The 26,220-nt window shown below is 36.0% G+C and overlaps 1 protein-coding gene across 5 annotated transcripts in view; it reads right to left on the bottom strand.

Annotated features, from left to right (window-relative positions):
- Positions 1–3,398: 3,398 nt before the first annotated feature.
- Positions 3,399–26,220, bottom strand: part of LOC117421120 (BDNF/NT-3 growth factors receptor) — an 82,116-nt gene continuing 59,294 nt past the window's right edge. For 3 of the 5 annotated variants that reach the window (XM_034035079.3, XM_034035076.3, XM_034035077.3), the window contains 5 exons: positions 24,043–24,173; positions 19,213–19,385; positions 18,043–18,289; positions 6,973–7,131; positions 3,399–5,097 (listed from right to left, as the gene is read on the bottom strand). In XM_034035079.3, coding sequence (XP_033890970.3) covers positions 4,912–5,097; positions 6,973–7,131; positions 18,043–18,289; positions 19,213–19,385; positions 24,043–24,173 — 896 coding nt within the window. In that variant the 3' untranslated portion in view covers positions 3,399–4,911. The remainder of the gene's footprint in view (positions 5,098–6,972; positions 7,132–18,042; positions 18,290–19,212; positions 19,386–24,042; positions 24,174–26,220) is intronic. The other 2 variants (XM_034035080.3, XM_034035078.3) reach the window with 1 other exon arrangement.

The following is a 26,220-nucleotide window of genomic DNA, read 5'->3' on the forward strand; positions in this document are numbered from 1 at the left end:
TAATTCTCCCAAACATACATGTGCATCACCACTTCACGTGTAAATAGCCCCGCATGGAAACTGGCCTTATGTGAGTGTGTCTAAAACACCAAAGTACGGTACTGCTCTTATACTATACAAAGAAATTCTGTGAAAATTATTGCAAAATAAAGCACTTGTAATACAGTATTTGGCAATTTTCAAAACAACATTCTAAAAACAGTTCTTACTGTGCTTTCTCGGTCTATGCCAAAGTAATCCGGCAGTTATTTTTCACTGTGTCTGTGTTAACCTGAGACAGAAACAACAAGAAGAAAGTGCACGCACAAACACAAACTGACTTCGGAGGTTGGCGAAAAAACCTAGTTTCAGCTTTTTAACGGTAATTACATTAGTACCTTTTTCTGTTATTTAACATGGTTGAATTAGGCAGTTACATGAAGTGACAGCATGTAAAAAGTGAAACTGAATTAATTCTGTCCTGCTAAGAGCTGAATGTACTATTTTAGACCTATAATAAAATGTGCATTGATCAGTACTGTTCAATTAGTAGCAGCATGTGTAAATTACACAAGCCAGAGGTCCATCGGTTAATGGGGGTTATTTTATCTTACAGGATTGGATATGACAGGTTCTACTTAAGATACTTGACCATTCCCCAATGATTACCAGCTCCTTGCCCTCCACAGTTGGCTCAAATAGAAATAATTTGTTAAACGACTCCTGATGAAACATCAGAAGTTTGTGCAGTCTGAGATATGAAAGCACCTGCCAACATTAGATCTGCTGTCTTGTTTTCCATCATGTCTAAAACTGACTGACAGGGAGATGTGGTTCCAGTACATCAGTGATGTCATTTCAATTACAAGTTATGTGAGGGACAGCCTCACACAAAAGTCTGTTCAAACTTTTATAATTGCTGCGTGCATTAAGAAGATTCACTAGACGTTGTTTATTGTAAGACATAATACCTTTATTAAATACACTGTATTACAAGACACTTCCATTTCAGTTTGAGAAGCTGGTCACATGATACACAAACAATACTATACTGATACTCAGGCAGTGGGTACAAATCAGCCAAGATGCAATGGATTGTTTAGAGCAATGAATGCCTGTAACACACTGCAAGATCTACTAAACTGTAGCACAGAGACATCACATACCTAAAGTACATCATCTGTAACCTTCTATGAATGGAAATATTAATGCCTTTTAGAGTTTTTGTTGTTGTTTAATTACAAAAAGAAGAAAATGAATTAAAGAACACATATGACAGATACATTCAAAGAAGAGACTTCGTTATGCCAAGTCACAGTTTTTAATTTAAAGAAAAAAAAAAAAAGATTAATAATAGAGCTGGGGCAAAGTCATTGCGCTTACAGCTTGTAAAACTCCCTCCAATATGTAGACTATTGGCGTTGGATTTACAAAAGGCAGTAAAAACTGAGGAATTGCCTTATTTTCAAGACATAAAACAGACACGAAAGAACAAAGATCCAGTGTTCATTTACATCAAGACAAAACATTGATCCTGCTGTCTAAGATAATAATAATAATAATAATAATAATAATAATAATAATAATAATAATAATAATAATAATACATTTAAAAAATAATATTTCTGCTATATCAGCAAATACATTTTTTTGTTCTTATCTATATTGCCAACTTCTTAATTAATACTAATTTTACTGAAATGCTTTAAGCAAGGATGTCAAGATTGCATTGTTCAGATACAAAGAGGCTAAACTCTGTCACTGCTAATAAGGCAGTGTAGCAGGTATCTCTTTACTGCACAGATAAGACATTCAATAGATAATTTCAGTTATAAAGGTCCTTTGTCACAGATATTACTTTGGACTAATAGGAATGGTGACTAACTTGAGATGCCAAGAAATTACCTAATATACTGCTGCCATGCCATGAGAAATATTTCTATATTATCACCCATTTTGCATTGCTGTAGAGCTGTAAAATGTTTTTTTATTAAGAATATACTTTTAAGGCTTGAAGCCCTGACCTTTAGACTTCCATGTCTGCAAAGTCAACCAAAGAGTAAATACTGACAAAAATATAATATTGTCATATTGTCATAACATCATCTTTTCTGGGAAAGTAATCTTATAACACAATAATTATAATAAAATCCTCAGAGATGCAGAATGCTTAAAAAATGAATGCAGTTGTCAATCAAATTGATATTCCCACTTAGTAAACATATGTGTGTGTGTGTGTGTGTGTGCATCTCACAGGTTATCTTCTTGTTTTCTCCATAAAACAGAATTTCGTTTTATCATTGGAAAAAAAAGCAAAACAATAACTAAAAGTTTTCATTATTAACTGTTTACATTTGGAATACAAAATATAAAAGATGAGAACTTATTGGCAACATTATACAAATAAAATTACAGATGTATTTACATCTTGGTCCAGCAGCATATAAGCCACCAAGGGACATATACGTATGTCTGGTTGACTTTTTTAATGCAGTTACAGCGCTCATATTACTTTTGAAATACATATTTCATGAAGATTGACCTGTATTCTAAATTCCAGTTTAGCACAATATTCTTTCAACTAAAACAGGAAGCATTGATTTAAACAGGTGATTTGGCAATGCCCCCCTTTTTGATTTAAGATGGACATATCAAAACAGCATGTTTTAAGTTTAAATTCTGCATTTGTTAAAACTAAAGCATTCAATAAACATTGTATAATTAGAAAAAATACTGTAGCTGTGTAACATTTCTTTATAAGAAAATTCACAAATAATTCAGTTAAGCAGATTGTACGCCAAAGTAAAATAGTCAGATTGTCTCATCAGCTTAATGGAAAGGTTCCTGCGGATGATACAGTCGCTTAATTTAAAGAGATAAAGTATCATCAACTTCTCAGGGACCCATATTATAAACTGACATGATGCTGTAAAGCAACCCACCATAAAACACAGCCGAAATGCATTGTTACATTTAAGTTATTTCCCCTATTCTCAGTAACTTTACATTTTCAGAAATACTTCAGCTGAATACTCACTTTCTAAAGAAATGATGTATAATGTATGTAAATGTGCTTTTATTCAGTAAAGGCAGCAGATGGTATGGTCTTATTTTATGATATGAATTGTTAGCTACTGCTTATTAACTTTGACCTTTGTGATTAATCAGTAATTATGTGATGGATAATAATCATAGGTCCCATTTTTTTTTTTTTTATAATCAGGAAATTAGCCAGTTTAAGAGAAAAGTGCTTTAGTAAAAATAAATTATGTATCAAAAATAAAATTTGAAAAAAATAAACAAACCAAAAAAACCTTTAAAACAATACTTATAATAAATTACCATCTGCTCATTCAAGAATCACAAACGGAACTATATATATATATATATATATATATATATATATATATATATATATATATGTAATATATTACAAATGCAAAATATACTGGACCAGTTTGACTGCAAACACATTTATGGTGTTCTCTCACAAAAGGAGTATGTTTTCTTATAGAAAATAACTATCCCAAATAGATCTTACTGTTTGAGCTGCAATTCCTAAGTGTCTGTACGCAAGAGATTTATGTGGTGATGAGCTAAACTTCAGCAACACAACCATGCATCTCGTGCAGCAGTGTATTCATGCACTGTCTGTCAGAAACAAATTACTGACAGAAGGATTCTGGGATGAGAAAACCATAGCAACTAAAGTGTGGTGTTAAGATCTGGCTTTTATAGGATAAGAGATGAAATGTTAATTATGAAACCGATCTCTACATCCCCAGGGTCTCAGTTATGTCATTGCTTCGCTTGGGATCTCCGTTTTTCAGAATTTCTCTCTTCCCAAATCATATTTTAACAATGTAAAGTCATTTGTCCACAACTAATGACCCCCATTAGCTTTCTTAATTACATATATGTTATACCATTATGGACAGCTAGATTTGTTTTTCTGTAAGGAAGTATGAGATTCAAGCAATAATTTGAACAAAAGGTATTTAACTATGAAGAACATGCAAAATTCAGTTTTGCTCCACAAAATAAGGGGCATTAACACAAAAAAGATGCATCACAACAAGCACATATTTAGATAATTTGTCAGGGCATTCACAAGTGCAACATTATAGAAGTCCAGCGTCTGCAGTGGCTGACCCTGAAATGAATACTATGCATTAGTCCAAGTTTCTTATAATTGTCTGGAGACTGTGGTCATAATTGCAGTCAAATGGTGTTTCAGCTTCCGGTAAATCTAACTGTACATCAATTCTACTTTTCATATATGTGTTTTTGGTAAACAGTTTTCAAATGGTTTTGCCAAGAATTCAAACTCCTTTTTAAAGCAAAGGGATTATGTAATGAATTTCACAAACTAAACAAAAAAATGACCAAACTAGTTGTTGTAGCAGATTTCTTGGGTGTATTACTCTTTCAGAGACTGCCAGTAGGACAATCTTTCCTTTTAACTTTGTACAGTATACCACAAAAAGTCATGTCATGAATCAAAAACAAAAGCCAAGGTTAAGATGAATCCATGTAAGTGGGGAATATTTACAACACATTCTGATAGTCAGTTTTCCCTTTTTTCATCCCAGTCGAAGGCAAGAATGCGAGAAGGCAATTTTCATTGCTGAGGACGATTAGGAGGGTCTTCAGAGAAAAGAAAAACAAGCACACAATCAGATATAAGGCTTTTTGTCTATGCAGAGTTATGATGAAGCAGAAGCATGGGTCGATAAGAGAAATAGAAAGATAACACTGGTCAATAATACGTCTGCACATGGAGAATTTATGAAGGTTGCCCTTTGAAAAAGATTCTCCTCGTCTTCTTCATTAATGCCATCGGAGATAAGAACTGAGTTTTAGCCACACTTTCTCACACACATACATCCACACATACTCCACACAGGTCAGGGAGGGGGCTGTCTTGAGAGTTTAGCCTAGTATGTCCAGGTATACAGGTGAAGCCTTAGCCAGATTCTGAAGGAGGCTGTGTATTTCCTTAATATTCAGCCGCATGTGGGGTTCACGCTGCCAGCAGCCCAACATTAGGTCATACACTTCTTTTGGGCTGTTGCGAGGACGCTGCAGGACACGACCCTGAGTGATGCATTCAATCACCTGTTGGGGGAAATAAGAAAGTGTTATTTTTAATGCCAAATGAAAAAAGAGAATAACTGATTCTTTATTTTGTATGACACAGTTTGTTTTGTATGATATTAAATCTTTTACCACTGCCAAGATAAGCAGTCTTCAATGGGGGAGTTTTCATGTGTGGTTATTTACACTGAAATGGCGATAAGCGTGCATGTTTGGGAGAACAGCTAGAGAGGATCAGGTTTGTGGCCGAAAATAACGGCCACAGAGAGGGAAAATCTCATTTATTCGTGAGCATGACATAAAACATGTGAAATCCACGCCCATTTTCACAAGGAAACCAGCATTTCACGTGAAAATGTCCACTGCTCCCAATCCAGACAGCCTTGGAAGCACACATGGAAGGTGTCTTGCACAGATCTTTATAATCCTACGTCTCTGCCGGTTTTCAGCCATGTGATCTGCAATAGCTGGGTTAGAATGTTTTATATACCTCTGGGTTAATTTCTTTCTTTTTTCTTTAATTAATAAGCCGTGTGATAAATTAGTTGAAATATTATTCCCTATCACCAAAGGACATTTGAAAAACAATTTGGGCAAGTGCAGTAAAACATATCATTAAACAACCAGGCACGAGGCATTTGCAAATCACAGCTTTATTACATGAGCTTAACACTCTGCTTTAGAGTTTCACTCAAACAAGATGTCACCTGACAACAATGGATTTCTAGGTGAGATTCTCTCCTGTACCTGTTCTCTGTGCATGGAAACCACATTTTCCCAAGCTGTCTCTGAAAACAACACGAGAACGCTACGCATGGCTAATTTGCATATCAACCTCCTCCCTTCCCCTTCATTTGTATGACGTCAGGTGAAAAGAGGGTCTTCTCGAGTAAAATAAACTGAGCCAATGGAAACCTGAAATGTATAGGGTCATTTTATATTTGGCTCGAGCACAATGTCTCGAGAAAAATTAGAACACACATGGAAACTCCCCCATTGTATACTCTGTTGATCCATTTCAAGTGGTAATCCCCTTACATACTATTTTCGTACAACACAGTATTGTTCACTTGTGTATTATTAATGAATAAACTGACTATACTATGTTCACTTGAGGTAAAAGATTACATTTTCTACCTGGTGATTTTAAATGTGGGGGTGAAGTGGAACTAAACAGAGCCCAATAAAACTTAAGTCGAAAAGCTATACGGCAGCAAACAATGTGAGGTTAATTAAGAACCAGTTGGCAACTAACAAGCTCTGCAGAGAATTGAGGTCTCATTAGTTTATCCGACTTATCCAAAAGTGCCTCAAGAGACATGCTTTTTAATATCATTGAGAGGGGTGTGATACATACAAATCTGTCTTTTTTTCCAGCTACAAGAAACTGTACCAAAATACAGATTTCACACATGGTAGTATTTACTTGCGGAGTCCAGCAATTTGATTACATCTCTCAGTATTTGCGTGCGTACAGTATAGACAAGTTCCATATGATATCATTTTCTGAAAAAAATCACTATCTCCTCTAGACCAAATGAGAATTCCATTCAGTAATGGTTCAAACCCAATGCTGTACCCTTGGTCTTTATGGTATAGTAAACTGTACATTGATTTGGTACATTTCACTACTGATGTGTAGCATTTACTGATAGTTACAAAACACATAGGAGGTGATTCATTCATTTCGCACCATTTTGTAGAATTGTGTTTTATCTGATAGGGCGATCTGCAAACTGCAAATGAACAAACTACAAACAGATAGTCATTCTTTGGGCAATATATCACAACTGCAATAGAAATTTAGATTTGAATCTGCCCCTAAGTCAGGTAGACTACTTGTTTCTTATAGTTTCACATTAAAGTCGAAGAAAGCTTTACTTGTCTACCACTAACCTCATTGTTTGAAAGCTGGTACCATGGTTGCTTGCCATAGGTGAAGATTTCCCATAATACTACACCCAGGCTCCAGACGTCACTCTCTGTAGTGAACTTCCTGTACATGATGCTCTCTGGAGGCATCCAGCGAATCGGCAACATGGTGTGACCCCCAACCTTCAGAAAGGAAAAAGAAGACATTGTCAAATGAGGAAGATTTACAATGGACTCAACAGATGGACACTTAAATGACAAGAACTACTGGGCGTAGTATCAAAGTAGCATTGTTAGGGTGAACATTTTGGATTTTGTAATTCAAAGATTTCCAGAAATCTCCCTATTGTGACAGGATGCTACCTAATCCTGAAAAAATACAGTTGTATGCTACAGAAAAAAAAAATCTCAGTATCTAGGACAATGAGCAGTTCCCATTAGTATTAAGATGTATGTGGAGAAACTTACAGTGGCCTCTAAATACATACATTTTTGCAAAGTGTAGGTTATTGCAACAGCTGTTCTAAATGTTGGCATGCCATTATTCTAAAATCTAACATCCCATGTAAACAGCATTTTAAATACATGTTAGATGAAGAGAAACATCGTCTGAAAGCCGTCAAAAATCAGGAAAAATCTTGTTCTTTTTCTTCCTCTTGTTCATCTTCTACAGTACTTCTCCTTTTTGAAGAAGCAAAACATATAAGAAATTAGGGTTGCTTTTCATGAAACAGCATAAATGTGGAGATTGATGTGAACTAGGAAAAAGCATTTTCCTAATATTCCTACTAGCGAGTTTAAACTGATCAAGATCAAATTATTTACTAAACATATTTTTGGAATGATTCAGAATTATCAATAGGATGATACTACTTTGATAAATGAGGATAATAATAGAAAATAAAAGACATAATGAAAAGGGGAGATAATAGGGGAACTGATTTTAAAACATAAATCAGACTCTCTTATAACCAACGCAGAACAAAGATAATTCACTTATACCCTGAGAAGACAGGGGACTATTCTAGAAATCCTGTCACAATTGTACCTAGTAAATCCTACTGAATTGAAACATGGGAGGTTGCAAAACTGAAATTACAAGCTCAAAAATTATTTTAAAACAAATATACAAATACTGACCTTTTATGTATTGAAATAGCTTACTGCATATTAATTAATGTCTGACTAAGTCCCTAAACAGCTGCCACTAACTGAAGACTTGTGGCTTAAAGCCATGAAACAAGTTAACCCTTTTTTTACGCAATTAGCTTTAAATATTGATGTTTCCATTTCAGGCAAAGGCTTTGCATGGTTTAAAAAAAATATAAGAGTAAAGGGCAAGTGCCATTAGAAGATGATTAATTATCAGCCTTTGGTCTCATAAAATATTAAGAAATAGAGCTCTTAGGCTTGTTGTTGTAATATGTATGAATGTATGATAGCCAGATGTTTTGTTTATTAAACATAGTAAAAGATGACATATCGGATCTCATGGGGGTAGCTCTTAGAGTGCATATAAATAAAATACTGTCTACCCACAAACCCACCCTCATTAAAACTGTGAACTATGTGGTGTGACCTCTTGATTGTGGTACTTACAGTAAGTACATTAGCCTTCCTAGTATACATTGGGTTTTCAGTTATTAGGAATGTAGCAGTAGACATTTTAATGTCAGACTGCTATCTGCAGACTTGGGCTACTATATTGTGACACACTGCATCCTAGTTAGAAAAAAGCAACTCTGCTCCATGTTGTATTCTAACTGCTCTCTGTTTCTATAGAAACGCAGTTTCTGTGAGGGATTACAGACTCTACATTTAAATGGGCAATTTAAAAATGACAGTATATTAGCTTTAGATGCCAAATGGATCTGCACACTACTAGAATTGTAATCACAATATTTGATAAAAGGTTTGACTTCCTTTTGGTTTGCCATTTTTATACCCAGGCCACAGAGAGGTAATACCGCTTTTATCTACCAGAGCACAACAGTACTGTACTTTTAATCCTTGTTTGTAATGAAAGTTGGATCTGAAGAAAACATAGCATTGTTATAGATTCTGGGCTGAACAAACTAAATTGTTGTCGAACATTTTAAATATTAACTGATGAACGAAATTCTGATTTGGATGCCTGAGAGGACAGTGAAGAGGACAGTGGAATCACAAGTCTGTTCCAGAAGGAAAGTCATGCTTCAAACAAAGTATAGTTAGTGTAAACCATGTTACTTACATTATTTAAACATAGGAATAGAAGCCCTCAAGACAAATGGTGGTCATAGTGTATTTGGCAGTCACAGTACCCCCTATGAGTCATAGCATATGCCTAGAATATGTCTAATAACTAAGAAAACGCTAAGGTGAAGACTCATTTACTCAAGCACATGTAAAATAATGCACCCACATAAAGTAAATGAGAAATGAACTGCATATTCATTCTGTATAAACTTATATAACAATCAGTGTTTTTGTATTCGATTTTAACATAAGTAACCACCGGGGGAGGGGGGGGGGGGGGGGGGGGGGCGGATTATTAAAAAACCTTGCATGCTGGATTTTTTTTCTCTATTAAATGTTGTTAGGAAATCGGCAGCCAATGCACTACATTACATGCTTTCTGGCTTCTTCTTGTCATTAGTGCAATGAGACTGTCTGAAGATCAGTAATAGCAGTGGAGTCAAGCCCCTCTGGACTGCAGAACACTTTACAACCTTAGGGCACAAACATCACAAGATGAGAATGGAGATTAAGGGCACCGGGATCCCATTTTATCAAAACGTACTTCCACAACTACCAGGCTAATACAACCCTTAGGACACCAGGAAAGAGGCCCATTTACAATTTGAAACATTCCACTGCAGCTCTGCTGTGAATAACAAAAGTGGATGTAGATGGTGTTAGCAGAATTATAACATTTTAAAATAACTTGGGGTCTACGTGATGCTGACAGGGATGGAAATACAAATGGATAAGCATAAAGTGTAATGGTACTTTTATTTTTTTAAAAGGGAATCAAATCATTTGCATACTGTCTGAGGATCAGAAATGTTTTGGTCTGCGTTGAGATCAATATAATAATAATGAGATAAACAGTTAAACATAGAACTACAGTACAAGGCTTCCAGGCAGAGGTTCACATAACTGTTACACAGGTACGCATGCAAACCAATAAAGAAAAATGCAGACTTCCATATTGTTCTTTAAGATACAGAGGCGTACCGTCAGTACATTTTTAACAGGAAAGCATTTTTCATAAAGGCAGCGAGGGTGCTCATGCTTGCAAGGTGAGCCATACCTGCCTTGTCTGGATTTTTCCCAGAGACTCAGGGGTAGATGTACTAAAGTGTTGTGCCTGTCACAATAGTCACAAACCAGTTGCAAACGGGTCGGAAGTCTCGGGTGAAACGTAGTAAACATGCACAATGCTGTTAGCGACTTTTTAGGGAATGCTTTGCGGCAGCAGTTTTTCTTTGCGGTTTAATCTTAGATGGATATGTAATTATGGGCGTTCCTGCATACATTTGAAAAAAGGGGGCAGAGATAGAGCAAATTAGGGTTCTCAAATATTATAATGAGGTGTACTAAAGCTCCTGGCAATTGCGACACTTACAATTGCATCAGTTTAAGAACTTTTGAAAGCATGTTTTAAATAGTCGCAATTGTTGCTGGCATCTCCCAGTCTGCTTTTTCTTGTGTGTTGCCAGTTGTACTCAATGCATTTTTGAGGCGAACACACAAATACCTCATTTTCACTGAAGTCAAGATGTACATTAATCTGTCGCATACCTGACTGCAGTGGGACCAGAGTAAGGGTGGATATGTAAAAAGGCAGATAAATGAATCATGTTTTAAATACCATTATACACAGCTGTAACAATTACTATATTCACACAATTATTCAACTTTTATTAGGGAGCTTCCCTAAATCCCTTGTTTAGAAAGATACAGGGTATTAATGCATGTAACAGACTAGCTGACTGTTGAGTGACAGGCAGGAGATTGAGGAAGAGGCTGAAGATGATACGCCCCGCAGGCGAACAGTATTTATTTACATATCAACACACTGAACAGCTCATGTGACACTACCAGCAATGGTTGAGCACGGAGCACATACAACACAGTGTACATAAGGTTTGGTAGGATCTTCTCTGTTCAATCTTAAACTAACGTCGCCTAGAGCTTGATCATGGCGGATAAACGGTTAGGATGGCTATGTGATGGGCGGATACACAACAGATTTCTGTACTTACAAGCCTTGAAAACACATTTCTATGACATTTCTGGTTTCCCCAGCATGAGAGAAGAAGAGGGATGCAGTTACAGGGAGTGGCATTAGGAAGATTGCTGATGCTTTGTTTCTCAAACTGAGCGGGGGTGAGGTATTGATGTTTGAAAGCTATTACATTTAAATGTGAGTTTAAAAAATTACATTTACATAACCATTTTACTTAAAATAATATACTTTTTGCCCTCCATATCCTTATATAAGTACCGTTGTGCCGTCAAACTACGTGTTCAACAACACTAACAAAGTGACAGAGTATTTGGGTTTTGCTTTTGAATCCCCAGGGGGGCGGCAATATGGTGGCAGGATATTGAAATAAATAGAGAATGCGTGACACTGCTATCCCAATTGTTTGAACTGCCGGAAGAGGTGGAGCGACTTGGATGAAGACCCCTAATTTTGATGAGTACCAAACCATTTCTGCTGGTACTCCCGTGAGACCCTAATGATAAAAGTTATGTGAATCCTGTTTATAGGGATCTGCACACATTATTTTATAAGATTTTTTTTTAAATACCATACATAAACCAAAACATGTTCCTATAAAAGACAGCAAAAGTAACATCAATTAAACGCAGTGTATGAATTTCAAAAGTACAGCAGTTCCAAGAAAATGCTAATATGTATTTGTATTATTGAATTTGTCTTGCACCGGTGCTGAAAGGCATACTCAGTCTAAATCTAAATGTTAAATATGTCTGAAAAAAAAAACAAGTTACAAAAAGTAAAATGTTCTCTAATGATGATTTATTTTAATTTAAACTCTACTCTATCTTGCACAGTTCTGTCTGTGTTCATTTTGCATTGCCCATGCGCAAAAGGCATTTGTGATGCTGTGGTTGCTAGGAGATTAGGGGAATGTATACCAGAAGGTTATGGATGCGATCCCTGCTTGCTTTGGTAGACAAATCAGCATTCATATATAATAATAAAATTGCGCCATGAGGATTTTTCATTTTTTAAAACAAATTGTGGTTAGCCTGTGCACTCACAATCTATATAATGCAGTCATTTTAAACTCATGTGGACCTGTGGCCCACTTATTTGAATCCCTGTTTCTAAGTAATTCAAAACATCACCCCATCGCCATCTGAATGGTAATTTCGATCACATCTAAAGCAGTGATTCTTTTGAAAGCACTATGAAACAAAGATTTTGTCTCAGTTAAAAGACTTGCATTGTGCCAGTGCCTGATTATCTGAAGTGTGTATTCCTCAAGACACCCCCTCCCCCTGCCCCACTATCAAAAGATAGCTTAAGAAATACATCTTGGCTTGGTTTCTGTTTGACATTAAAGTTTTTTTTTTTTTTACTGAAAAACACTTTTGCTGCTTTCTATCAATAGGATGAAGTACTATATCTGTTAGTACACCATTAGGTATCTGAACTTTCTGTTGTCATTACAATGGCTTTTTCACGTTTTTTTCACATATATCTCAGAATATGTCACAGATGTGTAAAGTGTATTGGCTTACAGTGCATCTGTTGTTATGTACCATTACAAACTAATTAATAATGATGTGTGTTTTATGACCGAAACCTACATACTCTATGACCTGTGTCTCGTTTCCTTTACTAGCTTTCCGAAAGGCTGTTTTGAGATTTTTGTAAACTGCATTACATATAGCAGCAGGGAGAAATTATTGTTTTGAAAGGGAACAAAATAAAATAATGAATTAATAAGTGAACAAATGCATTTGCCAATTCACTATAATAATTTTGTCTGCTTTTTCACCCACGTGTCTTTTAGAAAATACCTTAAGATACTTTAAATTTTAAAGTAAAACATCTTAGTAAGACTAGTGGATCCACAATAGATTTCTATAGGTTGTGGGAAGCCATGGCACCTTATGCTGCTTTCCTTCCCACAATTGCAGAAGACCACAAAACACAAACTACCCTTGCAGAGCACACCGCTACGCAGCTATGGCACTGCATACTAATCTGAGGACTTTAATGACTTTTTTCTCTGAATCGTCTGACATATCCCTGCTCCTAGCAGACGAGGTTCGCTGCCATGGAAACAGGGCCTCCAAATGCGCAAAACATTTACAGTATATTCCACTGGTGACTATCAGAGAGAAGGGAGGGTCGCAAGCTGGCAGACTGCTGTTTAGAGATAAAATATCCAGTAGCGCTGCAGTATAAAATTAATTTGTCTTTAATTAAAATGAATAGAGTTAGAAATGACTGCCTTGTGTAAGTGTGTGATGAATGTAAGTGTATTGTGATTATCATTATTATTTACCCAGTTTTGTTACAAGAAAACACACCAAAAAAAATAAATAAATCCATTCGTATTTTTTATTTCTATTTTATTTCTAAAAACAACCCTGTCAACTGTGAGCTGAAGTAAACTTTTATAAATAACAACTAACATGGGAAATTGTACCTACAGTTACAAAGGGCTCAGGGTACCAGAAATAGAGGAGCAGCTTTGCAAGTTCATACCAGCAGGGATGCTATTGGCCTGCAAATATATTTCTAATTTACAGGTATCCCATTCTAGTTCATTTTAAAATGTAGTTAATTATTTCACTCAAATCAGCATTTTAGTTTGGATAATTGTATTTCAAATTCATTAGTTATTACTCAAATTTTAGCTATACAAAAACATAAAAATAAATGAACAAATAATAATAATAATAATAATAATAATAATAATAATAATAATAATAATAATAACAACATGTGTTTATAGTTTAATTTGGGGATTATGCAAATGTAAGCATTGAGCAATGAACCGTAATAATATTAATAATAATGAGGTAATAATATAAGGAATAATGTACACCCAACTGTGCAAAATATGTCTGTCACCAGAAACCCGAGATAGGATTACAGCCTTATATGTGGTGTATATTATTTGTTACAATGCATGGTGACATTACAGACACTGTAGAAATTGTAGAACTAGCAGTGCTTATTTTTTAAGTGTGAATAATATTTGAAAAACTGTAAAACAAGTTTATATTTTAACAATTAATTTTAAACTTCAGTAGGTTTTTATTTTATTAACATTTTTTGGGGGAAGTTGGGTTAGATCTGATGAAACATTAGTCAGCCCCAGAGTACCAGAAGACTGACAGTAGGCGTTGTGGGGAGCTCAATGAAAAATATATCACACAACACCAGATTAGACTATTGCAAAAGAAACAACCCACAATGCAAAACAGCCCACTGATAGCCAGTGCTATTCTGTAGGTACCTGTTTATTACCCATCTTTTTACTGTATTTTCATCTCTGTGCCTTTCTGTCTAGTGACACGGAGAGATAGCTACATTTGTACATTTGTGTTTTGTGTCTATATTGTATAAATGTCAATCTTTATCAAAGATGTATGAATGCAATTTCCTTTAGTTACCTAAGTTATCATTTTGCATTCTTTGCAAACCAAACACATAAGGAGTTGAAGCAAAGCTCTCTAATTCGCATGTTAAGTAGATCATTCTCTGGGGTTAACCAGAATTTTAATTGCAACTTAATTATACAAAACATACTATGTAAAGTTGCCAGTAGGGTGTTTGCCTAACACAGCAAATCACACCAATGTGCACAATGTGGGAATGTTTTGTAATTAAAATCTGCAATTACGCGTATTCCATTCTCCTACCATTATGGAAGCTTATACACAAGTTACACAAGCTTCTATAGCAACATACATCCATACAAGAAAATTGTTTTTAAAGTGTGTGTGCTGCAAGCTTGCACACTAACAGTGTTTTTTTTCTCGCGATCAACTTTTTTACTTTGCATTTGAAATAAAAAATGTTGGTATATGACACCAATAGCAGAACAGAAAAATAAAGACAATGCATAGAACAATCATTATTCACAATACAATACATTCCACTCTGCATTATGTCATGCCCCATATTCTGAAACAAAACTGACAAGTTCCCTTTTGGAAGCGGGGGAGTCCAAAAACAAACAAAAAAAAATCAAAATGAAAAGTTCAACTCCACAAGGAATAGGGTCAAAAAGGTATATTAGCATGGAACAAACTACAAAGCTGTGTTTTACCTTTCAGATATCAAAGTACTTTTAAAAAGAAAATTGTAAGCCACCAAGTTTAGGATATACAGCATGTACAATATTCATAATCTAAAGGAAAAACAGAGCTGATAGAGATGCAACACACCTTTAAACAATGGAAAATCTGCTATGTAATCTGCATCAAATGAATTACTGCAATTACTTTGAAAACACCCACTATGATCAATTGACAAGTGGCCATTAAACCTTCTGATGGAGAAGAAAATATTGGTACAGAGATTTTTCTATGATTCCTCCATTCAACTTCTGAAGACCATTTAGCAAAAGCTGTATCTCTGAGAAAAAAATGCTGCTAATAATACTTTTGTATAAATAAACATCTTCCTAACTAAATATTATAACTTGATTAATTTTACTGAAAATTGAGATATAAGTGCCATATTTAGTTGACCTGCCTTGATGGTAAGTGTAGAATCCCTGTCCCTTTATTAATAACTCCTGCTAGGACGACAAGCAATCCACAGTGACAGCACTCAAATCAATCTGTACTTATCCTGGTCTGGTATGAACAACAGTGAGTACAATCTGTCTGACTGTCAAAGTGAGAGAAAGCGGGTGGTAGGTGGGCAGGTGCTGTTTCAGGTTTAGGTGAGGAGTGATTCTAAATATAAAATGTATCATGACAGAATATGCTTTTCATACAGAATGAGCAATTGATTGCAGAGGGATAACACATTATCCACACACCCATGAGGGGTCAGATATTTTTCTAACCCATTTGAGGTACAGTATCTGATGCATATTTAACATTGCTAGTTGGTTTCAATGACTGAATAATCAAGGTAGCTAATCAAGACATAAGACTTCAAGAAAGAAGAAAGGGTAACATTTTCGTTATTTAATTTCCTATACACTGAAATCAGTCGAATGTTCAAAGTGAAATACAATACATTTGACTCCACTGCGCCCTTGTGCGTTTTGTACATCTGTAATGGGATATTTTATGGTTTATCTTATATCCAAAGGAAATCGAGATTCACATACAATATCAAAACACATTAATTCACTACAGGAAGGCAAAACTTGGATTTCTAGCTAATACTATACTTATCTCTTTCCCAGTGTTTGCCTATGTACCTTATTCTGGATGTTGCCTGTGAACTTTAATCTAAATAAATTGGTAGGATCTCATGAATGCTTATGCTACAATTCATCCAGAAAACAGCAAAACCAATAGAATATCATCAATCTTCAATCAGCCTGCAATCCACAACACCCGGTTTATTTCAGATTAAAGCTTCAAACTGGGTACATAAATAGGTAGTAAAGTCAATAGAAAATACAGGACAGTATCCAAAATAGATGACTCCAAAGAAAACTATTCAAAATCGATTTGTATGTACATATGTTTAATTTGTACAGAGCAGTATAAAACAGACGATAACTCGTCAGGAAGACTACCCATCCTGTCCAGATTCATTTTATTTATTTGAACTAAATAGTGAGTTTCTGAGAATACTTACACCACATACATTTGTACATGCACAGTACATAAAATAAATATGTTTTTCTTAACCTGGAAAGATACAAATGTTTAAAAGAAAGCACTGCTATTGAGTGTATCTTTGCAGAATGTCAGCAGAGCTGTTTGGAACAAGAAACAACTAATTACCTGTCAGTCATTCGTTGATGGCCGGAGGTAGGTGGCAATGTGAAAAGCCATTATCATTTTATTGTGTCTTTGGGCTGATACACTTGTGCTTGGAAAGATATTACGATTTCATTGCATTTTAGTATTCAGGCTGTATTAACTGTCGAATAACAGTCTTTTTTTTTTTTTTGGTGGGTGATTTTGTTTTATGGTTTGTGTCATCACCACTGAAAATCTACCATCTGTACCACCCAGTAAAAATAAATTGCTGTTGTATCAAAAGATAAAGGGGCAATGTATATATAGTTCATTTTTAAACAGTTGTTGGTCAATCAAACTTCATTATTTTAGACCAAATGTTCACAAACCTGTTTTGTCTGTGAGTCTGATCACCACACATATAAAGCCTGCTATTGGAGGGGATAAAATATACAGATTTATACACTCTACAGAAAAGTGTTTGCAAATAGCCCACAACAATTTATTTCAGCTTCAGCCTTCCTCTAAAGGTCGGAGCACCTTATTGTCATGCTTCTATTTAAAAACTAGATCTCATTTTTAACAATTATGATTATACTGGATTCACTCTTGTCTAAGCTATCATTCTTGTCATAGACCCCCAAAATTCCAGACATTTATTTCAATGGCATTACCCTTTTTTTTGTTATGGTCAAATTTGACCAAACTAGAATTTATGGCCCAACTGACATTGATGAGAGCATATATTGTTCAAAAACATTTCTGACTGCAATATGTATACAGGGTTTAGCATGAGACTATTTTATTTTTATTTTCTTCTGAGTACTGGGTGTTTATAAAAGCTACGTTTTGATTGTGATTGTCAAAAGTTTCTTTCCACAATGCCTCATTAAAAATGTGTAAGATTTTGTCACCCAAATATTAAAAAGAAACAAAATGGAAGACGTTATAAACATTCACCTCATAAGACAAACCAGTCAAGGCTGGGGTGGGATGTTATAACACAATGTAGTTTCAAATAATCTAAAACTTTGGTTTAGCTTTACTTTTTAATTTATTTCTCTCAATGGTGCTTACTTAAAAGACTTAATCAAATATGTTGCATATTGCCCCCAACCCTGTACACTTGGCAGTAACAGGTATTAAAATTGATGTATAAATGAAAAAGGACGCGACACCTACACTTACCCGGTAGTAGTCAGTGCTGTACACATCCCTTGACATCCCAAAGTCCCCAATCTTCACCAGCAAGTTTTCACCGACGAGGCAGTTCCTGGTTGCGAGGTCACGGTGCACAAAGTGTTGAGATGCCAGGTACATCATGCCCGCTGCAATCTGCTGCGCGATGTGCAGCATCTGAGATGGGGTCAGCTCAGCAGGACGATTATTCTGACCGTCTGCCATTAACACAGCATCGGGACCATGAGCCCTGTAGCGCAAGCAAGATAACATATGAAATATTTTTTGTGTTCTGCTTAGTTCATATATTGTAAATCTAAGGGTTGAAAAGATCAAGGACTTTTAAACTGTTTGAAAGGTTTATATATATATATATATATATATATATATATATAGCTTGCTTAACAAACCTTCAAGAACAATATTGCATAGAACTATGTATTTTTATTTATAAACTGGATAAGGTCCCATTGCATTAATTGTCTATTTTTACTTTTTAATAGTAATAAAATATGGATATTTGGTCATGTTCTGAGTGTATTTAGGTTCATGGATGGAACATGCATACTTTTTTTTTTTCTTTTATAAATTTAGTCGTTGCCAATTATTTTTTTATTATTTTCTCCCAATTTAGAATGGACAATTATTTTTTAAGCTCAGCTCACCGCTACCACCCCTGCGCTGACTCGGGAGGGCGAAGACGAACACACGCTGTCCTCCGAAGCGTGTGCCGTCAGCCGACCCCTTTCTTTCTTTTTTTCACACTGCAGACTCACCATAAAGTCACCCAAGAGCTTCAGCTTCGGAGGACAATGCAGCTCTCGGGCAGCTTACAGGCAAGCTCGCAGGCGCCCGGCCAGACTACAGAGGTCGCTGTTGCGCGGTGAGCTGAGGACACCCTGGCCGACCTAACCCTCCCTCCCCCCGGGCGGCGCTCGGCCAATTGTGCGCCGCCCCCTGGGAGCTCCCGTCCACGGTCGGCTGTGGAATAGCCTGGACTCGAACTCGCATCCTGCACTCCACGTGGAGCGCCTTTACTGGATGCGCCACTCGGGAGCACCGGAACATGCATTCTTGCTAATATTAGAACAGTACCTTACTTCTTTCAACAACCCCAACTGCAAAAATAAATAAATAGCAACGCTAAGCTGATAACAAAGTGCATTTGCATACCTGAGGAACTTATTAAGATCTCCATGCATCATGTACTCAAAGACCATGATGAGAGGATCCCCCTCCACACAAACACCATAGAACTTCACAATGTGCTCATGCTGCAGGTTGGTCAGTAACTCAGCTTCCCGGTGAAAGTCCTTACGTGCATTTTCACTGGCCTCCTTCAGGGCCTAAGGAAAAACAAAAAAATTGTATAGACATTATAAACAAGGTACAGGTTGGGACTTGAACATGCATTTTAATAACTGTGGATAAGTGCCATTTGTGATATAGGTAATACCACACAACCTGTTACAAATTAACATACAGTAGCTCTTGTTTCTGTTCTAAAGAACTCTAAACATGTCCATCCTTTTAACAGCAAACTGGGTTACAACTGTTTTTAGGGGAATACTTCAGTAGAAATATCCTGGGCTGTAAAAATAAACCACAATCTGTGTAAGTATCATAATGAGATAATGAAACTGCGTTCCTTCTTTTAAAGTGTGTCCGAGAACTCTGAAGTTCCTTTGACAGAGCAATCTGGAAAAAAAATCATCAAGGGTATTGCAGTTTTATGAATAAAATCCCTAAGATTATGCTCTGACAAAACAGGACTATTACATGCGAGATGAAACTGCAGGGCTTACTTGTGAGATGCAATGCATGATAAATGATGACTTTTCTCTTGAAACATTTAAACCTACATGACAGTAACATACTGAGGCACAAAGGCCACATGTAAACGGCAGGTTAATGTTCCAGTCAACATCAACTAGATTTATATATGATAAGAGTAATTGCAGACTATCTGTAATCGTTCATGAGGCTTTTTTTAAAAAAAATAATGTTAATAGAAGGATTTCTACCTTTTTAGCATTACAAGCATTTTGTTTTGTTTGTTTTTACAGATTTAGATTTTAGTTACACATTTTCCCACCATCTTTTCTCATGATTTATATACAAAACAAAGTAGTTGCTGAATTAGAAATTATGAACATGAAAAAAAAAACAAAAACAAAAACTCATCTTTAAGAAAAAAGGAAAATAGCATTATTCCCATTTAATGACAACACCAATACTAAATCTGGAGGAGAGGCGTATTATAAATAAGTAAATGAAAACTGAAAAATCAATCTACTAATTTTCTAAATATAACCATCTGAAAGAAACATTAGCTCTTTGTAGCTTTGTCCCAAATCATTAGGGATTTGCCATTATTCAATTGATCTAAACAGTATGATGGTGATGACAGGCTAATAGGAATGACTTCAATTACAATCATTTCACCTTAACTTCATGCTTGGTCTTTTGTAGTAGAGTTTATAGGCAACTCAGTCGCAAAATCAAAATTCGATTCTCAGAAACTGAATAGATTGAAATGGATAAAACGATCAAGCAAACCCATGTGTACATGTAGCACTTGTCATGTTTCTTTCCATTTTAATTAAGAATCAAAGTCTGTATCTAAACAACTTAAAAGTAAATAAAAAATCAAATTATATGACATTATATGACATGGCCAAAAAGTATGCACCAAAAGGATGGAAAGAATTTTAAGGAAATACTGTTTCGGTGTTTAGCTTGAGGGTAGATGCAGTGTTCTCCCTTGAGCCCTATAGTTGCAGCCATATGAATTCAATCCAATGACCTCCCATCACAACCCTAAACCCAACCACAGCTTGGCAAGACTGTCCCATGAGAGGCAGAAATGTACGCTCGAAATCTATCGCTGCAAAAAATGCACCCTATCTTAAATGAGTGATAACCAAGGCTTTCAAATCTATTTCCTGACTTCTTATTAGCAAAAACAACTTCCTCACTGGCCTCACTTTCAGGGCAGCAGTGTGAACTAGTGGTTAGGGCTCTGGACTCTTGACCGGAGGGTTGTGGGTTCAATCCCTGATAGGGGACACTGCTGTTGTACCCTTGAGCAAGGTGCTTTACCTAGATTGCTCCATTAAAAAAAAACAACTGTATAAATGGGTAATTGTATGTAAAAATAATGTAATATCTTGTAACAATTGTAAGTCGCCCTGGATAAGGGCGTCTGCTAAGAAATAAAATAAATAAATAAAATAAATATTGTAGTGAAAAAAATCCTTGTAGTCAATCAATGCCTGTGCTGAAATATCTGCCTATTGGTATCCCAAAACAAAAGTAACTACCAAAACAACAACAATTCAAGAAGAGGGTACCAGGAATAAGAGGAGAAATACACACAATAAAGTTCCTAAACCAGATATAAACAACTATGGGCCTCATTCACTAAACTGCGGTAAATGAGCAGAACTACCGCGTGGCATGGGGAAGCCACAGGGCGGGCAGAAATGAACCGGCGGTAGCTCTATTCAAGTACAAATAAAGCAAACTAAATGGTTAATTTGCAAGTTGTCACAACGCACCTCAACTCGCACTCTGTGTACATTCATTTATTGGACATTTACAGTTTCTTTTGTACATTTTAAAGCTATTTTAAGCATAGCCTACTTAAATATCAAAAGTACACTATATAAATATATTAACATAGCCAAAAGTGTTGCATATACACCTGCCTTGTAATCTTCATATATCCCGGACTGTCTGAGGATGTATAAGTACATTGTAACATTGGAACTCGAGTCGCTATTGAAACAATCTTTAAAAATGAAACAAACTTTTGCTGGAAACAAGAGTCGTTTAAAATGGTCTGTGTTGGCTGCAGAAAAAAGTAACAAGCAGACAAAATAGATTTTTAAAAAACAACCTTGAATCACATATTCAGGAACATTTTTGAGTTTTGTAAACCTTAGAAACGTATGTTGACACATTAATTACAGTGACTGTGTAATTCCCATAGACTATTTTGCTGCCTTTAATCCCAAAATATTAAACACTGGAGAAACGTTAAATGCAAACCTGAAATGACAAAACCGAAGCATTTGTGTTTTTCTTTATAAAAGACACTTTAGGGAAATACTCTCGTCTGAGTGTGTCACTGTTAGGCACAGCTCCACAATAGGGATTTGTTTTCATTAAAAAAGGCTGCACAAAGGCTTCCACTAATTCAGACGTGTTGACATTGTGTGTTTCTCCACTTTCTGTGCTCTTTTTAAACAATCCTGTGATTGTGACCTGCTTGTTCGGTAATTGTTTAGCCTGAACTTCAAGTTTGATTTTCTTGCATGCAATATCCCCTTTTTTAGCTCTGAACGCGATCATCTGTTGAAATTAATTTAGCTTTTTTTTTATTATTTGTCAATTGTCTGCATTTTAATGTCAATCATACACTGCAAGCTAATAAATCAGAACTATTTAAACAACCATTTTAAACTTCCCGCCTCTGACTCGCATGTTACGTCATTGTACAGTATGAGGAATTCACCAATCATGAAGCCGGTATTTGTTTGACCCCGTTGCCGCAGTAACCAAATGCACGGCATTGACGCAGGACTGTGTACAGCTACTGTAGCGCTGCTTCTAATTGATAAAAGTATGAAATGAACAGGGGAGGTGAAGAGTAATGTAAAATACTGTAAGGAAAATAACATGCATATTTTTCACGGTTGGTAGTCATATTTTTCTTTGAAATTTGTGATATCGTGAATTTTCCGTGGCCCTACATATACGGCTAGTATGATCTGTGCTCAGTCTGTATCTAGTTATTACCTCCTCACACAGCCCTAGTAACGTCTGCCTGGTCCAAAATACTCTCCCTTACTCTTCTTCTCGCTCTCCTGTGCAGCTGTTCTGCTGGTTATTTTAACACAGGCTGAGCATGTGTGGAAAGCAGGCAGTAAAGGGGCTTACTGCGTGCAAAACACGTTAACGCTGTTTAGTGAATCAGGCCCTAAGACTTTTAACTTAGGAAATTGAACAGTATTTTTTTTTTCCTTTCAGATGAAAATTGTGCTTTGAGAAGCACGAGACTTATCATTGTGAATGTAAAATCTCTAGAGGTGTTGAATTCCTCAGTTAGAAAAAGTTTGATAATCATTTCCACACACTTACTAGAGATACAGGAGTAATGATCTCTCCGAGTTAAATACAAGTGAAGTACTGATTTATATGACTACTGCCAGCCATAAATTAGATTTTTATCCAGGTCTAAATTCACTCTCTTATATCATTTTCAAACTGTACATTTGATTAGAGTTTGTATTTTCACTTAAGATTTTATTCTGTTTTGTAAATAGTAAATATGATTTGCTTTTAATAATTTCAAACATAATAACTCATTAACAGCATAACACAGTTTGAACCCCCCCCCCCCCCCCCCCGATATGAGATATACCTACTGTATACTGTACTTTAATAGAAAATACAGCAAATAATGATAATTATAAGTCATGCGGAAGAGACTCAGACTGTAGGCACTTGTAGCCACATGTAGATGATAAGAAACCAACAACACAACCAATTAAATTTGATAAACTTGCTCACATAAAATGAGTGATCAATTACCATGTACTCTGGTAGTGGTAAAGTGCATGTAAGCAATACAGTCACACTGTGCAGATCCTGACCCGCATTACGGCACTGATGGATCAATCAAATACCCCAGAACTACAGGGACGGCGTTACCAATCTGCTGTGGCATGTATTTTTAATGAAAGTTACATCTTTAATGTGATCATATTTCTAGACGGTCATGGAATATTGTGCCCCTTTAAGCTTTTGTCATATCTGTAAGAAAGCTATCTATACTTCCAATAGTCCACAGTGAGATCAGATATAATGGTCTCATGACATTCCATTAGCCTTCAACCCACCATGTGTAATATATATATACCAAGCATAAATATGATTTATCAAAAAGAACCCCAGCCACAGCACTGAATTAATAATGAGAATTCTAGAGCTGAATACCTTGACAGCCACCAGGATTTTGTCTTGATCAGGACAGAGGTTGTAGCACTCTGCCAGGAACACCTTCCCAAAGGCCCCTTCTCCCAGCTCCCTCTTCAGGACGATGTTGTGACGCTTGATGTGGTGGACAACTGTGGACAAGGCAGAAACATGTAGATGAACCACTACTGTTGGACATCAGAAAAAACATGCACACACACAATGAAAACAGCCATTCCCCCCAAATTCTGGAAAAAATGTTGCATAATGACACAGTTGTTGAAAACCATCACAGCAGATAATACTTTCTCTGAAATGTGCAATCGTGGTCCATCTGGTTAAAGTTTTCAATGCAGAAGATGCCTACTTAAGGCACATCAACATTTGGCCAACGCATTGAATGTACCAGTAGGCTTGACATTTGAAGAAAGAAATACAAACAGTTTCATGAATATCTAACTGGTATTTACTTGGCTGAATGGCTAAGAATCACTGGTAACCGACTGAATCACCAGTAAATAAAAATAAGATACATATACAAAGAGCATGTTCAGTGTTTTCATAGACTTGTCAATCTTAATACTGCCAAAAAAGGCCCATAAGCTCTGTTAATTCCCTCTGTTACAGGTATTATTGGTTAATTAGTTATCAAGCAAGAAAAATCTGATCATTTGCATCCAAAATAGTATGAAACATGTCTGACGTCTGTACTCTTCTATACTGTCAATACCGCTACACATCTATCTAGAAAGGTAACAATCCTGATCATGTTAAGTAGCTTTAGTTATTATTTTCTTCTTTTTTTCTTTTTGACTGTATCAATTAAATAATACAATACAGAGAGGAGGTTTAATAATTGCCTTGGGAAAATGTGTTGGTATCTCTATGAAGACGTAGGTTGTCCCATAGGACCCTGGCTTCTGGGAATATCAAAGTATTCTTATTTGATCAGGACAGATTCAGCGGATAAATCTGTGCATTTGAATGCTGCTCATTCTTACATCTGCTGCATTTTCTTTTTTTTTTTTAAATTATTTTAAGTTTTAGGGTCCTCTTTAAAAATGTGAGCCCTTATACACTGATTGTTTCTATCTGTTTGTCTGTTTGTTCACCTGTCTGTCTGGTGAACATGGTATCTGCCTTAAGTTACTTTGATCATAGACTATCCTCATGAAGACCTTTCAGATTGCATGTGGATATAATCGGATTAACCTAAAACAAATGTAGAGGGCAGCAATGTGGAGTAGTGGTTAGGGCTCTGGACTCTTGACCAGAGGGTCGTGGGTTCAATCCCAGGAGGGGGGACACTGCTGCTGTACCCTTGAGCAAGGTACTTTACCTAGATTGCTCCAGTAAAAACCCAACTGTATAAATGGGTAATTGTACGTAAAAATAATGTGATATCTTGTAACAATTGTAAGTCACCCAGGATAAGGGCATCTGCTAAGAAATCTGCTAAGAAATAAGAAGTGATCCCAGTAGGTGTGTGCAATGATTAGTTATTCATTATGTTCATGCGTGTTGTGCTTGTTTATTCATGGCAGCCCATTTTATCTATACCAGTGTCCCTTGAAAGAATTGAGAACTTTAATTCAAAAGAGGTTGAGCTTCCTCTTCTCGTGACCATACTATCACAAATATGCATCAATCATTTATTTTCATTTTAATCTATGTATCTTTTTTTCAGAAACGTATAGATTCAAGCGCTGGCAGGTTAATCAGTCAACATATAGCTCTCACACTCCTGAAAATGTTTGACTGAGGGCATATTTCACTGCTGACAAAATCTGAAAAGGGTGTATATATATCTTGTACATTGAGTTGTTAATTATAATGTTCAATGTCAAGCAGCTGTCAAAAAAGGCGCCTCACCAAATAATTATATTTTACACTGTCTAAAAGGGTCACACAGCAAGTGGCTGAGTTGGAATTTGAATACAGGCTCTCTGGACAACGAGGTTACACAAGGAAGCTGCTTGTTAGCCCATTAGTTTGTCATGCAATCTGACAATTCACCTATGAAGAATAAAGTTTATACCAGTGCTCATTCCTCATTCCTTCTTTGTTATAGTACAGTAATCCATCGCATATCCAAATGTGGTGGGACCAGAATAATGGCGGGTATGTAAAAATCCTGTTTTAAATCCTTTTTAAATACCATTATACACAGCTGTAACAATTACTATATTCACACAATTA

This window comes from Acipenser ruthenus, chromosome 1 (assembly GCF_902713425.1).
Source record: "Acipenser ruthenus chromosome 1, fAciRut3.2 maternal haplotype, whole genome shotgun sequence".
Classification (NCBI taxonomy): domain Eukaryota; kingdom Metazoa; phylum Chordata; class Actinopteri; order Acipenseriformes; family Acipenseridae; genus Acipenser; species Acipenser ruthenus.